Below are 16111 nucleotides of genomic sequence, written 5' to 3' on the forward strand. Positions count from 1 at the left end.
AACTTGCATGTAAATAAGGACCATGCTTCTTGTCTCCAGGATTTCTTTAAACATATAGACCAAGTCAGAATATGATATTTCTTAATGTAAAAAAATCTTTATTGCTATTTCAGCTTCAACGGTGATCAAAAATATTTTCTCTTGCCTTAACTTGTAGCTTCATAGTGTTATGGAATGTGGTTTCATTTGTTATCTTCCCTTGCAGCAAGAAAAAGCAGGAAAATCCTAAAGGTGCTTTTGGTTAAGAAACTAATTCTACATACAAGTTAGAGAAAATTACAGTTTCATGCTAAAATAAAGGACTTATAAAATAACAGGTATTCCATTTTAAAACAAAGCCATGAAAAAGATATTCTATTTTATTTTATTTATTATTGTTGGTTTTTTTTTTTGTTTTTTGTTTTTTACAAACAATAGATTTGCTGCAACATGCTCTGGCTCATATTATTGAATTAAAAAATTTAACACATTTCAAAAATATCAAAAATACACTATAATGAGTCTTAGGACTACAATACGACAATGATTGCACAAAACCATAAGATATGAACTCACTGTCTGGATGACATCCACTGGCAACAGCGAGAGAAAACCCTACAGCATCTGGGAGAAGTGCATGAAATTTAGAATACAAGGAGCTTATGTGTGATTGAATGATCACCAAATGAGGGAAACAGAGCAGGATTTACTGTAGCTGCTTTTCTCAATCTAGAAAGTGCTTACCCAACTATGGGGCAAAAGTCACTAACTGGAGAGAAAGATTAACTTGCCTCCATGATTAGGGGAGCCTGAAAGGCCCCACCCAGAGGGAAGTAAAAAGTGACACAAGACAGTTCTATAGTGATGCTGAAGACATCACTGAATGGCTTGGAGACTACTTAATAATTGGTACATTTATCAATAACAGCCAAGTGCTCCCTTATGGAGGTCTCTTCATTAGTAATTATTGAATAGATAGAGAAGGTGAGCCTGTGGCTTCCAAGTACCTGCTTTTGCTGACAGTCTACATGGAAAAAAGGGCATCACTTGATATTCAGTGGATCAGCCAAACCTAACTGGCTCCATCTCCTAGAAAATAGCACTCGCTACAAACAATTAAAATAGCACCCAATGATTACCAAGCTACTTGTGTTGGCTCTTCTATACACCAGGAAAATGAATTCATCAACTTATTGCACTTACACTCTACAGTAGTATAATAAAGCCCTCGCCTGTATGAGGAGTGGTAATTCAGTGACTCTATGGTAGCACAGTAGCTTTAGGACATACTAGTGTTCAAATTTTCAAATATATTTCCAATCCATTTGGATAAAAATAGAAATACCATGGCTGCCAAGCCTCATGTATTTTTCTGTCTTCCATGGGACTCCTGGACTGCTCCCATAAGCAGGAGTGCTGTTCTTTCAGAAATTCTCTTAAACGTCTCTATTACATGGGAGGTGCACACAGGGACCTGAGAATCATGCAGAGGCCGGGATCTCTGGGGTAGAGGTCAATGGGCCTCTGCCCACCTGGGGTCACATCCTCTGGGTAAAGTCCTGGGAAGTAGATTACATTCACCTGGAGACAGATTACTGGCTTTCACTACCTGACAACCTAATCAGATCACACAATAACTATAAATGAATTCATAGGTCAGAAGAGTTCTGTGTATTTTTGGTGATGGGCTATGGCCTTTTCATCCTCTGTTTTAACAAAGAGCAGTTATAGTGGGAAATGAGTCAAAGGAAGTTACAAAAAAGACTAGGAAGTTATAAAAAAGACTGTCCGTTTTGGTATAGTCTATATTAAAGGTTTTCATACAACCTAACGTTTCCTGAACATAAATCTACCACATAAAAGAACATTTGGAACTTCAGGGTTCTTCTGACTAAGAAGTAAATACATTTAGTAAAGTCATTTCCCAACTGGGTTTTGTGGTGGCTGCAATTAGTAGGGTGGGAAACAAATGAGAAGACAAGATTCACAGGTAAAGGACAATTTTTAAAAGACTATACTATTAAAGTGGTAATATTCCCAAAATAATTTCCAACACTATCATCTTGGGTTTTTTCCTTCATTTTCATTTTTCCTTCATCCCCACCCCCCTGATTTTCCCATAAAAAAATAAGGCGGCAACACACTATTGTTTCCATCTTTCTTACAGCACCTGAACTTTGCATGAACTACTATGTTCCCCACTTCAAATCAAGACCTGAGTTCTAAAAGTTTTCAGTAGCTAACCAGTAGTTTGACACAGAAAAATTAAGTGTTCCTGATTATTTGGGGACTCAAATTCAGATCCTTGAGGGGTTGAACACTAGACAGCCATTGGTATGGAAGCCCCGTAAAAGTGTAACCCACTCACACACACACATGGGTACAGGGTCTCTGAGAAGATGAGGATACATAATTTGTGGAGCAGTCATGTGGTTTTCTACTGCTGCTTTAACAAAACTTCAAAAACAAAAACCCCAAAACCCGACATATATATGTACAGATTAACCCTATCTTTAACATTCTGTTTCTCATGAAACAAATTAAAAATGGTTCCACTCTATTTTCTTTTTAATTGTGAAAGTATTCTAAAAATTCAGAGCACATTTCCCATTGGGTAAAATTAAGCAATGCCAAAAATTCACAGGAAAAAAAGGAATTAATTTTCCTAAGTAAATCTTCTAATGGAAAAGGCAACGGAACAGAAATATGGAAGGAACTGCACTTTGCTAAGGTTACATGGAATGTGCCAAAAAAAAAAAAAATCAGTATACCAGGTTTTCTGTAAGCTTAGTATTTTCTCAATTAGGTCTTTCATAAATTGAGCCCAGTACTGCGAAACCATGTGAGGTGAATAAGCACTTTCAGAAGACTCTGTTAAACATTAAGAGGTGAACTCTCAACTCACTCCTGATGTTTTAGAAAACCATCTCTGCTCTAGAGTAAGAGAAGGAACTTGCCTAACCTGGAAGCTCCATCCATCCATCTGTTCTCATTCAGTCTCAGTCTGTTCAGAGTCATCCGCTGTAACTCAAGGTTACTTGGATGTGAGCAGCAACAGCCTTGGCCCTACATGCTAGGAGGCTGACTGCCATCTCCATCACATGTTATAGAAAGAGGCCAATCCCCAAAATGCCTCTCTTGTGATCTGCTGGGAGATTTCTAGCAGGTGTCACATTTGTTAAGGAGTTATTCTCTTTTTGTGATTTGGGGGGGAAGTAGTCTTAGTCCTCACTCCTTCCCCATCTTCATCCCCAAAAGAAGGTCCTACTCCCCTGTTTCTCAGGAACTTTCACAGTCTGACATCCAACAGTTAAGTCAGTTTCCCAGGGCCCTTCCTAGTACCCTCAGAGCCGGCTCCAACACCCAACGGTCATCCTGCCTGCGGACAAAGGTGCTGGGCTGCCTCTGAGAAGATTGGCTCGAGTGCAGATTCGAAAATAAAAAGTTCACAGTCAATGAAAAGTGCTCTTATTACATCACATACATAAATTATCTGTCTGATTGGTTCTACATTTCCAATAAACATCATTTTGATAGGCTGTATTCTCGTAGAGAAGAAGAAAAAGCCATGTGACTAGTCACATCACATCCCGTCAGGTTGAGATATAAGGTGATTTCTCTGTCACAGAGATCCATCAGCAGCAATCAGTAAAGCGAATCAATCTTCAGTTATTTCCTCCACAGAAATAGTCCCTTTCCTGCCCAGGCAGGCAAATTCTCAAAATTATCCTAGGAGAGAAAGGGTTAATGGCAGGTGGTAGGGCTGATACAGAGCAACGCCTGCCTGCTCCCCAGTAACCCTGGGGATCCCAATGCAGGTTAAATGTGAAACTTAACACTGATGGTGTTTACTAGCTTATCCAGAGCAAGACCCTGACAGCACTCACCATTTCTGGCTCTGAGATCTTACACACCTCATCTGTGGTTTAGAAACACAGAGGCAACATGCCCCTGGCAGGGTCCCCTACCCCACACCACACAGCCTTCCGTGGGGCCAAGGCCCCCCAGAGGAGGACTACAGCGCCGTGTCAAACTCCTCCGGGAGCTCGGTCCGATCCTCTTCGCTGGGTTCAGGCTCGGGCCTGCTTTCCTGGTGGTGTTTCATTTGTTCCTTCACTTCTTCTTCAAGGTCACGAGGTACAACAAACTGGTCCTCTGGCTCCAGCTGAGTGGGGGCAGCAAAATAGCCAGTTTTCTTCTTGGGTGCTTCTGTGGCCACTTCGATGAGGTTCAGGCTATCTTCCAGGGGCACGATAGAGCCGTTGGAGAGTTTCTTTCTGTAGAGGCAGGAAGTGGAGGGAGACTTCTGTAACTCCGTCTTGTCTTTGCTCACTGGCAGAAGGATGCCACTATTCACACTGTTCTGCCTTCGGATGCCCAAAACTAACCCTCTGGCCCGTTCCTCGAGGCACGGGGCAGAAGTCCCTGGGAGAGTGGGTGCGTTCTCGAGCTCCCTCCCTCTGCAGCAGTGGATATCTACTTCTACCTCCACCTTGCTGCCATTTGTTATGACCCCTTCGACGGGCTGGTCATCATCACTGTCCAGGCCATTGTCAGACTGATTACTCGAGAAAGTTGCACAGGAAGGCTGGCGCTGAAACACCCCCGAGGTGGGTGTTGGGTGGAGGCTGCAGCGCCTCTCTGGCCTCGGGAGCAAGCCAGCATCCGGCCCGATGGTGTTATGCTCGTCGGAAGCAGTGGATCCCACCTCACTGCTCACCTCTGAAGTGGACATCTCGCTGCTGAACTCAGAGACGATACCACTACTGGAGGAAGGGGTGGTTGGCTTGGGCGGGTCCTTGATGATGGTGGTTGAAGCAAATCCCACAGGACCTGGGAGGGTGAGCCCATTCATTTCACAAGTGCAGCCTTCCTCACCAATGTTCAAATAAATCACCATCGCCCCCACATTGTCCTGACAACCATAGCTCTGGGCTAATGTGCACAGCTTCTTGGCGGCCGCTAATGGGTCTTGCACGTGGCGTACTGCGTTGACTGCTTCTGTATACGACAAGTGTTCCCACAATGCTTTGTTTCCCAGAATTAGCAACTCATCCTGAATGGTAAGTGGAGTAGAAGATATGTGGGGCTTGGGGAGGATCCAAGGGTAGAGGTATGTACAGCCCAGCAGCCGGGTACAGCAGGTTACCCCATTCACTTTGTTGTCCTAGAGAGAAGCAGAATGCAAACTTTGAGAAACTAGCAACAGTGACACACAATTTCATATCTTTCTAATTCACAATGCTTAGGGCTCTACAATAAAATAGAATTAACAGGTTATATGGTTTTTCCTAGGATCTGTGTAATTTTTTTTAAGCTCTTTATTGGAATATAATTGCTTTACACTCTTGTACCCGCTTTTGAGGTGGATCTGTGTAATTTTAAGTAGACTTACAAAAAATAAATGTGTAGAATTTTAAAAGGACAAAATATCAAATGGGTATTATACTGCAAATAGTTCAGAGGACTGAGTTAAAGCCAATTAAAATTAAGTGGCTAAAAGGCACCTCCATCTCAAAAGATATTTGCTCTAACATGCAGTATAGGCCTCAGCATCATTTACCTGTTAAATTCTGTAACATCTGTTAGGAAAACAATAAAACGATCAATTCCCCATCACTAGTATTCTCAGAGGGGCCAAAACTCAGATGGCTCACTAAAAATGACTTCTCATTTAAAGGCAGAATTGGGACTGAAAAGTTGGGACTGAAGATATTAAATGGCTAAGAGAATTTTTATAGCTAAAGCACTGAATAATGCCTAAAGTCTGAAAGCTGTGGCATAGTTTCCCTACTCTGTAAGGGTCATACCAAGAAAGATATAATTCTAAACTCAGAGGAAAAGGAATAACCCTGGTTGCAGGTTGGGACTGTTCACTTGCCAGAAGCTTCATACTGATTTCTTCTCAAGATAAAACCAAACAAAACCGCTAAAGCCCTGGATAAATTAATTTCAAAGTTGCAGTCATTCTTTGGGTGAAAATCCTGGCTCTCTCATTTATCAGAATTTGTCACAAACTCTCAAAATTTATAATTTTATTTTCCTCATCTGTAAAATAGAAATGAAAGCACTTCTTTCATGGGAGTTATTGTGAAGCTTAAACAAAACAGTAAAGTACAATGCTTAGCAAATAAGCAAACAATTAATGTCTGTAGTTATAAAAATGTCTCCTACTTGTCTGGGACTCCCTAAGAAAGCTCTAAACAACATTATCTAAATTCTGTAATAGACTAATCAAGCAAAAAGTTATCTTTTATCTTGCATTTGTTTTGACTGAAAGACCCTCCTAGGACCACAGTTCCCGAATCTCCACAGCATCAACCACATTATACTGATACTTTTTTTGGTTTTGTATGGAATCTTTTAGATAGTCCTTATTACAGAATTCTGACAGGACAGACAGCCCAGAAGTGGACCCACAGAAATAGAGTCCAACTGATCTCTGACAAAGGAGCCAAAGCAATTCAGTGGAGAAATGACAGTCTGTATAAAAACATGCTGGGACAACCGCACATTCACATGCCAAAACAGAAAAAAAAAATCTAGACATGGGGCAGCTTTCACAAAAATTAGTTCAAAATAAATTACGGACTTAGATGTAAAAGATGAAACTTCTAGAAGATAACACAAAAGAAAATCTAAGTGACTTTGGGTTTGGCAGTGAGTTTTTATCTACAACACCAAAAGCATGACCCATGAAAGAAGAAAACTGGTAAGTGGGACTTCATTAAACTAAAAACTGCTGTTCTGCAAAAAGACACTGTTAAAAGAATGAAAGACAAGAGCCAAAGACTGGGAGAAAATATTTGCAAAACATTTCTGATAAGGACTTGTATCCAAAATACACAAAGAACTCAATAATAAAGGAACAACCCAATTCAAAATGGGCAAAAGATCTGAACAAAATTCTGCTTTGCAGTAAACAACGTCCACATGTAACTGCTAACATCTCTTTGAAAGCAAAAATGTTATGCTAACTTCTGAAAACGGAGAAGTTATAAAATAGCAGAGATACTGATGCTTCTTTATTTAAAAAAAATACCAGAGTATACTAAGTCATATATAATATAAACAGGAAAAATACTGTGAAACTTTACATTTCAGAACAGGGATTTCAAACTATAAAACTTTTTCTAATTCTGTTTGGAATAACAAACCAGATGAAAATTAACCAAGGGGGACATTTACATTTATTTTACACGCTAAGGTATAAGCCTAAAAGACCACAAATTATGATTTTTCATTTCTCATTAATTTGCTCTTTCTTTCTGCTAGTCATTAGTCACTCATTAGATTGTCTTCTATTGCTACTATGTAGATTGGGTACAACTTACAAGGCTTGATAGGAAGGAAATGGACCTTCACTGTTCCATGTAGAATAACATTCATTAGATTTGGGGAGTAGAAGTGACTGGTGGAAAGCAAGACTCACCTCTGTTATGATAGCTTTTTGGTCCTTCACCCTCTGAGCCTCCTCCGGATCCTGTTCCAGGCTGAAGACTTTAGAGAGGGGCACTGGCTTCCCGCTTCGGCACAGGACGGCCTGGCACGTGCCGACGTTGGCCACAGTCAAGCTAAAGCTACTTGTCGGGTCGGCAGTGTCGGGGCGGATGTAACAGAGGAGAGCAGAGCAGCCCAGCTTCTGGCCAGCCATCCCTAATTTCCTGTTTACAAAGAAAAGAAAGCGAAAACACGGCAGCCAGTTTTAGAAGAAAGCAGCGGCCCTTCATGTCCATGGTGACCGTGAAGCCGCCTCACCCTCCTCCATCTGAAGGCAGTCTCTTGATATGGGTCATGATGGTGAAGACAGCCTTGCCTTCTACTCTTAGCTGAGAAATTTTGCCAAAAGGGTTGGGGTAGAGGTGACAATGAAGGTGCAGCTTTCTCTGCCGCTTCTGCTTGTCTGATCATAGATTTATGACCTAATTCAGTGGCTTCCGACTGTAGCAAATCAGAATCACCCAAAGGGCTTGTTAAAAACAACTCTGGGCCCACCCCAGAGTTTCTGATCCTGTGGGTAAGGGGCTGGCCCAATAATCTACATTCCAATAAGTTTCCGGTGATGCTGAGGCTGCTGGTCCTAGAACAACACTTTGTGGACCACTTACTTAGGTTTTAGGTTGTAAGCTCCCTGAAGGAAAGCCATTCATTTTCCTTGTATTTCTCCCATACACATGGCATCCATTCCCCAGGCTTGGTACACAGTGCTAAGCATAGAGCAGATGCTATCAGAAAGGCCTGGTTTCAAATCCCAGCTCTGCCATTTACAGGCCACAGATCCTCAGCAAGTTAACGCTCCAAGAAATTTTTCTGATTAAAATATCCACTTCCTCGGCTTGTTTTGAAAATTAAAGATACAGTATGAAAAATGCTTGGTACAGTGCCCAGCTCTTGGGAAGTGCTTCATAAATTGAGTCTCCTTTCACAAACCCTTTATTCTGCCAAGTCCCTAGGCTCAATTCTCTTACTGAAAAATAGACTCCTTTCCCAACATCTTTGTGTCATAATGACATAAAACCAGCTTGGGCTCCAGGCTGTTCCACTTCAACCTTGATTATACAAAGGTGCACCCTCTCAGTTGTATATAACCTCTATGCAGCCCACCTGATGTGCAAGATGCTCTATTAGCCACTAAGAGATTTTCAACAGTTTGGTTTATAGGGCTTTTGCCCTTAAGTGGCTTAGACTTCAGTGAGGAGATTAGCTGGTAAATCCCCAATAATAAGTATTTTAAACACAAGAATCTGATGAGTGCTTATCCTTTTGTAGGTCACTAACACTTTGGAGAATCTTATAAAGGATTACCACCTGTCTTCCCCCAAAGGCACATACACACACACACAACCTTTTGCGCCTGATTTCTGGGCTTTCCAGATTCTCAGCGGCCTTCGGTTTCAACAGAGAAAACAGATGGCTCCAGAGGCTCTTCAAAGAGCCAAAGTCCCCACATTCCATGCTGATGGAGAGAATGGTCACGGAACAAAGAGCAAGATCTCACCTTGCTCCTGTAACTATAATTGAGACCCTGACCTCCTGGCTTAGTGAGATTTACTTTCTGAAAGCAGGGCCGAGTGAGGAATTATTCAACCCACCTACTTACCTGTGAGATACCAAGAAGGTGTTAGCCATGAAAACTGTGTCATTTGTTGACTGCTGTACCTCTTCCAAAAGCACATCTGCCATGGTACACTGGAGTAGGCGAGGAAGCTCCTCATTTCGGTCCCCATCAAACATGCCATACACAGCTCCCACGCCCTCTGCAAAGTTATCTACCGCTAGAGCAGATACACACAGCCTATCACAGAAAGAGGAGAAAGACAAACAGCAAAGAAAGTTAGTGGTAAAGCATTCTTCTCCAGGGAGCCTTCTTTAAAAAGGTACTGATTGAGGGTGGAGAAAATCCTAATCTGCACATGAAAAAAGTGTTACAGAAGTTAAGTAAGCAGCATCTTAAAGAGCTGATGTCATAAGAAAAGGGGGCATTCAGCCACATTCAGGGGCAGTACATGTTAGCTTTGCAATGCTGCGGAAGGCTGGAAAAATGAGATGTTTTCTCTTAGTAGTGATTAAGGACTAGTATCAACACCCTTCAGCCAAAGACTCCCTCTAGGTGCACAAAATAAACAACGTCTGTGGCTGAAGAAGTTGGGTTTATTATGCCTTGCAATAAGAGAAAGCACACCATGGGACTCTGGGATATATAAGCAGGTACTGGAAAAAACCTAGTACAGGATTTGGGTTTGGCTGGGTCATTTTGGAGAAGGTCTAACAAAGTGGGAGATCATACCAGACTGGGTGCTGTCAGGAAGCAGGGCTATTCTATGGCTGGCTACTGCAATAAATCTTATCTACAGGGAAAGGAGATTAGCATGGAAACAAAGCTGTGATTGATAAGAAAGGAGCGGCCACCCGTCTTAGTCATGAGAGGGGTGTGGCTGTTTTGTGGACTGCATATTCATCTTGTTTTGTCTTACCGGATCAAGGTCCCAGAGAAATCTTATCTGATGTTGGCATTCTGTGATTTGTTTACATCCAACAAGAGAACAACATGGCCTAGCTTTCAGTACCAGACTCATGCCCAGAAGTCAGCAAACTTTCTCAGTCTCCATGGCCACGATACTCACTTATTTCTCTGCCCTGCCATCTCAGCTAGTCCATGGCTCCAGAAGGTTGATGTAACCGTAGAATCAGTGGTTGGCAAAGGTTTCTGATCAATTTTCAGGGTTGTGATATGGCTGTGGGAAGTGGAGGAAGGGAAGTTTAAACCGTATATGCTTCTGTATTTTATAAAAAGTATCCCAACAATAATTTATGTTTTTATAAAATAATCTGTTGATAGAGCAAGACTCATTTCCAGAGAGGCCAAAGAAAGTAGTGTGCTGACCCACTGGCCAAGAAGAGAGAGAAAGGAAAGGGGTAGGCAGAAGAAATAAGGGCCAATTTTGTGAGAATCGATGTCATTCATTTCAATGAAAAAACTAAGCACAACAAAGATTTCTTAGTTTCAACTGCCTACTTATTTTAAGTATTTTGATACAGTGAAGTCTTGGTACAATGAATGAGCTTGCATTGTCTTAGACGTAATGTAATGTGATCTCTGCTACCTAAACTACTGCCTGCTGTATGATCAGACCACTCAAGATAGCTGTTCTCTTGTTCTCTGCACATCCCCTGCTCAATCAGTGCCTGCCTCACCCTACTCACCTGACTGACCCTCCCTCTTAATCATAGAGCCTAATCAGTAAACACTTACATACTTACCCCACCCCACCACTTCACCCAGCCCTAGTTCGTGACTGTTCTAATCTTTAGATCAGAACTCTCCCTACTATGATAGTTTATCAAGGGGGCGGTGAGGGGGTGTGCCCCTCTGCTGGTTTCCCTCCTTCTATAACTGGTAAACCTCCCTCTCCAAGTTGTAAAGACACTACCTTGTCCTGCCCACCATCTGCTGCACACGGTGGGGCACTGCTCCAGGACCTTGCTTCAGACATGTGAGAGCCCCCTACCCATTAAACCATGATGTCTCTGTTGCTGACTCTGGGCTTTCTTTGGTCTTGAGGTTGGGCAAGTACAGGGCTTGTAGGCCTGTGGGGTGCAGCCCCACACCTGCCTTGTAAAGATACTAGGGTGCGGCTGAGCAGTAGCCATGATGTGGAGCTCAAATATCTATGGGCTGACTGCTGGACAGAACACTCATCAAAAACTGAATCAAAGAAGAGAACTGAGGGGCTTTATGATCTAATTCATTCTGCTCCTTTAATGAACCAAGGTCTCCACAGTCCTTAAGAAGAACCACACAAGGCAGTGGGAGTAAGAACACATGTGGATTCAACTTCAAAAGTCTTCCTACCTAAATGTGTCTAGCGTCTTGTGTTCCAGAACCAGATTTGTATTTCCAGTCAGGTCCAGGTCTTGTAAAGTAGCAGGCAGAGCCTCTGGAATCAGGATTTCAGTCAAGTCATTGCAACTTAGGTCTACAAACTGAGAGGAAAGTGGAGAGATTAAGTTAATTCTTAACTCCCTAATGTTCAATCTCCTGCTATATCCTCAACGGGAATTTAATTTCTTTCCAGGAGTCAATTAAATATACTGTGATCCCAAACTGCCACTTTCTTCTTCCTTATGAGAAGAGAACCACCTCAGTCACACTCCTGCCATCACCCCAGGACATCATTCCAGCACACAGAGGTACCTGGATCTGAGGCAACTGCAGTATTTCCGGGAAAATGCTGATGTGGTTGGAGTGCGCCACCAGAGTATGCAGCCTTTTGCAGTTTGCGATGGTCGTGGGGATGGTTTTAAGCTTGTTGCCACTTAGGTTCAGTTCCTCCAATTGCTCCAATTTATTTAGTTTGCTGAAAAAGAAACACCAAAATCCTATACTGCACCCAAATAAGCAGCTGCCAAGCAAGTTCCACAGCAGCCAGAATACAGAGGTGACTGGCCCCGCTGCCCAATAACTAGTTGCAAAATATTGGGTAAGTTAGCATCAGTGGGCATCAATATCCTCGGCTGTAAAATAAAGAAGTTGTACTAAATCATCACTAAGATTCCTTTTAGTTTTAAATCTCTACAGTTATTCATAACATAATCCATCTTCGATAAATATTTATCGAGTGCCTAGAACACATACAGTGCTCTGCTAGGGACTGTGATGCAAGCGGTTCACACTGTCCCTCCAGTAAACAAAGCTTTTTAAGCAGTAAGCACAATATCTTAAGGCAGGCTAACACCTTTATCTAGATTATTAAGAACTGCTCTGATTTCTCTTTATCTACCAATTTAAAAAAATTACAAAAATAATAAACCACTGTAACACAGAAAGTTTAGAAAATAAAATAAATCGGCAATAATACCACTGATCTGAAAAAATTACTATTTTCATTTTGCTGAAATTTCCAGCCAAATTTTTCATATGCAGATGAAATTTATATCCTGCCTTTTTCAAATGTCATAAATATTGTCAATTTCCATTGCTAGAAAATTGATAAATATTTTGTAATAATTCAGCTCAATTAGTTAAAATTGTTTTCTTTCTTATTACAACGGTAATACTCACTGAAAAAAACTGAAAAATAGAGAAAAATCAAAAAAAAACTTTTGATCCCACAACCAGAGTTAATCGCTGATGACAGTTTAGTGGAGAGTATTCTTGTCCTTTTTAACACATGAGACTCTATTTTTCAAATTAAAACATGATGCTTATCAAATGTATTGTTTAATAACTTGCTTTTTTTTACTTAGTATATTTTTTAAATGTTCCCATGTCCAAATCTCATGCTTTTCTCTTACACAATTCCCTACTCAGATCCTTCTGACTTGTAGATAGAAATGAAGCACCTGTATCTCAGTCTCTTACTGAGCACCCAGAACCATGCTAGATTCTAAAAATCATCCAAGAGAAACAGAAGACTTGGGATTGTGCTTGTGCAAATGCAACACTGTTTAGGAGATAATTTGACAGTAGATTTATTATTCAGTATAGAACATACATTTTCTGTAATATACTGCTCCTAAATTCCATTTAGTTTTATCACCTGCATTCAGATTACTCTAATTTTGTGTAATCTCCTGTTGATTTTCGTCCTTACATCTAACTTCTTAGCTTCATATTCTTAGGTGTGTTTTAAGTTTTCTATCAGCCTGCTTTTGACCACTCCAACAGTAAGAGTGTCATCAAATTAGGAGGAATTCATTAGTTTCAGAGTATTACATCTGGTATTCCCCAACAGCTTCATAAACTAATATAACCTGTCCGTGGTATGTCATTTTCAATTTATATGAACATATTTGAGGCCAACTATATTAATCTGATAGGATTTCAAGAGATCTATCACGTCCTGGAATTAAGATTCTGTATTTACTTTAAAAGCCATTGTTCAAATTCTTTAAGGAACCAATCAAGTTTATCCCACTTATCTTCTATAAGCTCCAAATATCTCATTTTATAAATAATCACAAAAATTATAATCTGTGTTTTTCAATTTTAACATATTTCCAAGAAAATTTGTAAAACAAAATCAGAATAAAAAGTTTTATTTTCATTCAAATTGTACCAAATAGGATATAATTTTATATGAAATATATATATATAAAAATTCATTCAAATTATATCAAATGTCATTTCCCTATGTTCTTAGTTTTTAAAAATATGATTTTTAATGAGTACCTTCATGGTATAAATGGATTTTCTGGTGTCAAATTTTCTTTCTTTTTATATATATATATACTTTTTTAATATTTATTTATTTATTTGGCTGCACCGGGTCTTAGTTACAGCATGCACACTCTTAGCTGTGGCATGTGGGATCTAGTTCCCCGACTAGGGATCAAACCCGGGCCCCAAGCATTGGGAGCACAGAGTCTTAGCCACTGGACCACCAGGGAAGTCCCTCTGATGTCAAATGTTCTAAAAAAATTTTTTTAAATCAAATGTATTTTGGAAAATACTTATTTCACCACTGACGCTGTTTAAAACTTTAACAACACTAAATATCTTGTCTTATAAATACAGCCTGGCTAAATACTATTCATCTCTTCAGTGCAGCTACCTGTGTGTATCTTTAACATCCTGCACTTATTACACTGCTTTGCAACTGCCTATATACTTGTCTGTTTCCCTAATTTGACTGCAAGTTCCTTGAGGACAGAGACCGTAACTTAATCACTACTGTTTCCCTAGTACTTACACAGTACATGACATATAGTAGGCATTCAACATATATAAAAATGAACAAATTAATGGACTCAACAATATTTTATACATTAGTGCTGACGAGAAAAGAAAGAATTATCTTCAGAATTTATTTCATAAGCCTGTACTTTCTAGGTTGAAAATTCTCAGACCACCATTAAGCAAATAGAACTAAGAATTAAACAAACAAATTTTAACCACAACCTCTGTGGTTACTGATACTTAGCAACAGGATACAAACAGACGTTTCCAATCAAGCAGTGGAATCACAGCATCAGTAAGTTGGTCAACATAAAGCAAGAGTACCCAGTAAAACAGCTGTGACGTAGTCTGACAAATGCAGAATCATGTTATGTGTCTGAAACGATCAAAGTTTGCATTTGTTTACCTTGCAGGAAAAGTCTGTAGCTGGTTGTTTGCAAGATGCAAGATTCGCAGGTGAGGGTGCCCCACCAGGACGGGCACACACTGATCTGTCAGGAGGTTGTTGGTCAGGTAGAGCAACTGCAAGGCGCTCAGACTCTCCTCCCCAGCGCAAGCAGGTGGCAGAGACTCTAGACTATTTGCGGACGCATTCAAGTATCTGAGACTGAGAACACATGCAAATCATCATTCCCTTTATGGCTGTTTGTTGCCCTCTTATGTGGAAACCATCACGCCATCTCAGTATGTAACACTGCCTTTCCGTGCTCCCAAACTCTCGACAAAAGTCATTTCCTCCAGGTAGTTTTCTCTGATTGATTCTACCCAGCCAAAGTTCTTTTTATTCAACTCATGCAAGCCAAGCAGAGAGCAAAGAATACAGGCTTAGTTGTGTTCCCAGGATTTTATAGTGGCCTGATTCTAACTCAGCTTCATATTTTACTGTCTGTATGACTGAAAGGATGTTGTTGAGTATCACGTTCACAAATACATGAACTGTGAAGACACCCTTTAGAAAAATGTCTGATTTTAATAGGATCATATTTATCTACCCAATCCCCCTATAATCCCCTAATAATGGGTATATCGGCTGTTTCCAATGGTTTGCCATTCTAGACATTAGAATGAGCACCTTTGAGCCCTTACCCAATTATTTCTTTAGGCTATATTCCCGGAAGCAGGATCTGTGGGGTCAAAGGCTACATATATCTTTAAGATTTTATGCATACACTGCCAAAATGAGCTCCAAAAGGCTATACCAAAGTATACTCCAGAAAGGCAATGCCACTAGAAGGACATACGATTGCATTTGCTCACACCTTTGTCAACACTGAGAATCATAATTCATTTTAATATTCGCCCATCTAAGAAGTAAAACATGGTATGATTTTAAAATTTGCAGAGCATGGTGTTTGGTACATATAGAACATGCTCAATAAAAGGCAGCTAATATTATTAAACTTCTGTTTTCTTATATCTTCTTCAAACTGTATGATTCACATCGCTAATTAGCTTTTAAGTTGTTGATGGTATTGTGTCTATTTGTGTTTTTGTATGTCCCAAAAGTGCTCTGTGTAGAGTTAGTATTGAATATTATTGACAGTTTGCTACAACTGCTAGGTAACTTCCTTACTAAAGATTCTAAGGTTGTAAACTAATTTTATTCAGACTGTCATCAGAATGAAATGCACTGTAATGTATTACTAACAAATACTTGTTAATTAACAAATGTTAAACTGCACCACAATGTTCCAAAAAGAAAATCTCCCTCAAACGTTTTTTAGAATTTCCAAAGATTTTATTTTTAGGAAACTCCAACCAAGCATATTATACATTAAAAGATGTATGAGCTGCCAAAGAACAAGCCAGACACTTGTGGGCTACATGCTTTCTGTGTGCCTCCTGCAGCCTTATGTGAAATTATTACTGCCTCTCTGCCTTCTCCACACCAAAACTGAAGACAATACTGCCTTCTCCATGTTGCAGAGAAGTATAATTAAAAACTAGTTTTAA

At 40.2% G+C, this 16111-nt stretch overlaps 1 protein-coding gene across 4 annotated transcripts in view; it reads right to left on the minus strand.

The window, feature by feature from the left end:
• Positions 1-125: 125 nt before the first annotated feature.
• The window catches only part of PHLPP2 (PH domain and leucine rich repeat protein phosphatase 2), a 68489-nt gene continuing 52503 nt past the window's right edge, over positions 126-16111 (minus strand). For all 4 annotated transcript variants that reach the window (XM_057711447.1, XM_057711448.1, XM_057711446.1 and 1 more), the window contains 7 exons: positions 14565-14765; positions 11675-11837; positions 11333-11463; positions 10104-10214; positions 9080-9274; positions 7412-7643; positions 126-5146 (listed from right to left, as the gene is read on the minus strand). In XM_057711447.1, coding sequence (XP_057567430.1) covers positions 3995-5146; positions 7412-7643; positions 9080-9274; positions 10104-10214; positions 11333-11463; positions 11675-11837; positions 14565-14765 — 2185 coding nt within the window. In that variant the 3' untranslated portion in view covers positions 126-3994. The remainder of the gene's footprint in view (positions 5147-7411; positions 7644-9079; positions 9275-10103; positions 10215-11332; positions 11464-11674; positions 11838-14564; positions 14766-16111) is intronic.

Source organism: Hippopotamus amphibius, chromosome 16 (genome assembly GCF_030028045.1).
Source record: "Hippopotamus amphibius kiboko isolate mHipAmp2 chromosome 16, mHipAmp2.hap2, whole genome shotgun sequence".
Taxonomy (NCBI): Eukaryota; Metazoa; Chordata; class Mammalia; order Artiodactyla; family Hippopotamidae; genus Hippopotamus; species Hippopotamus amphibius.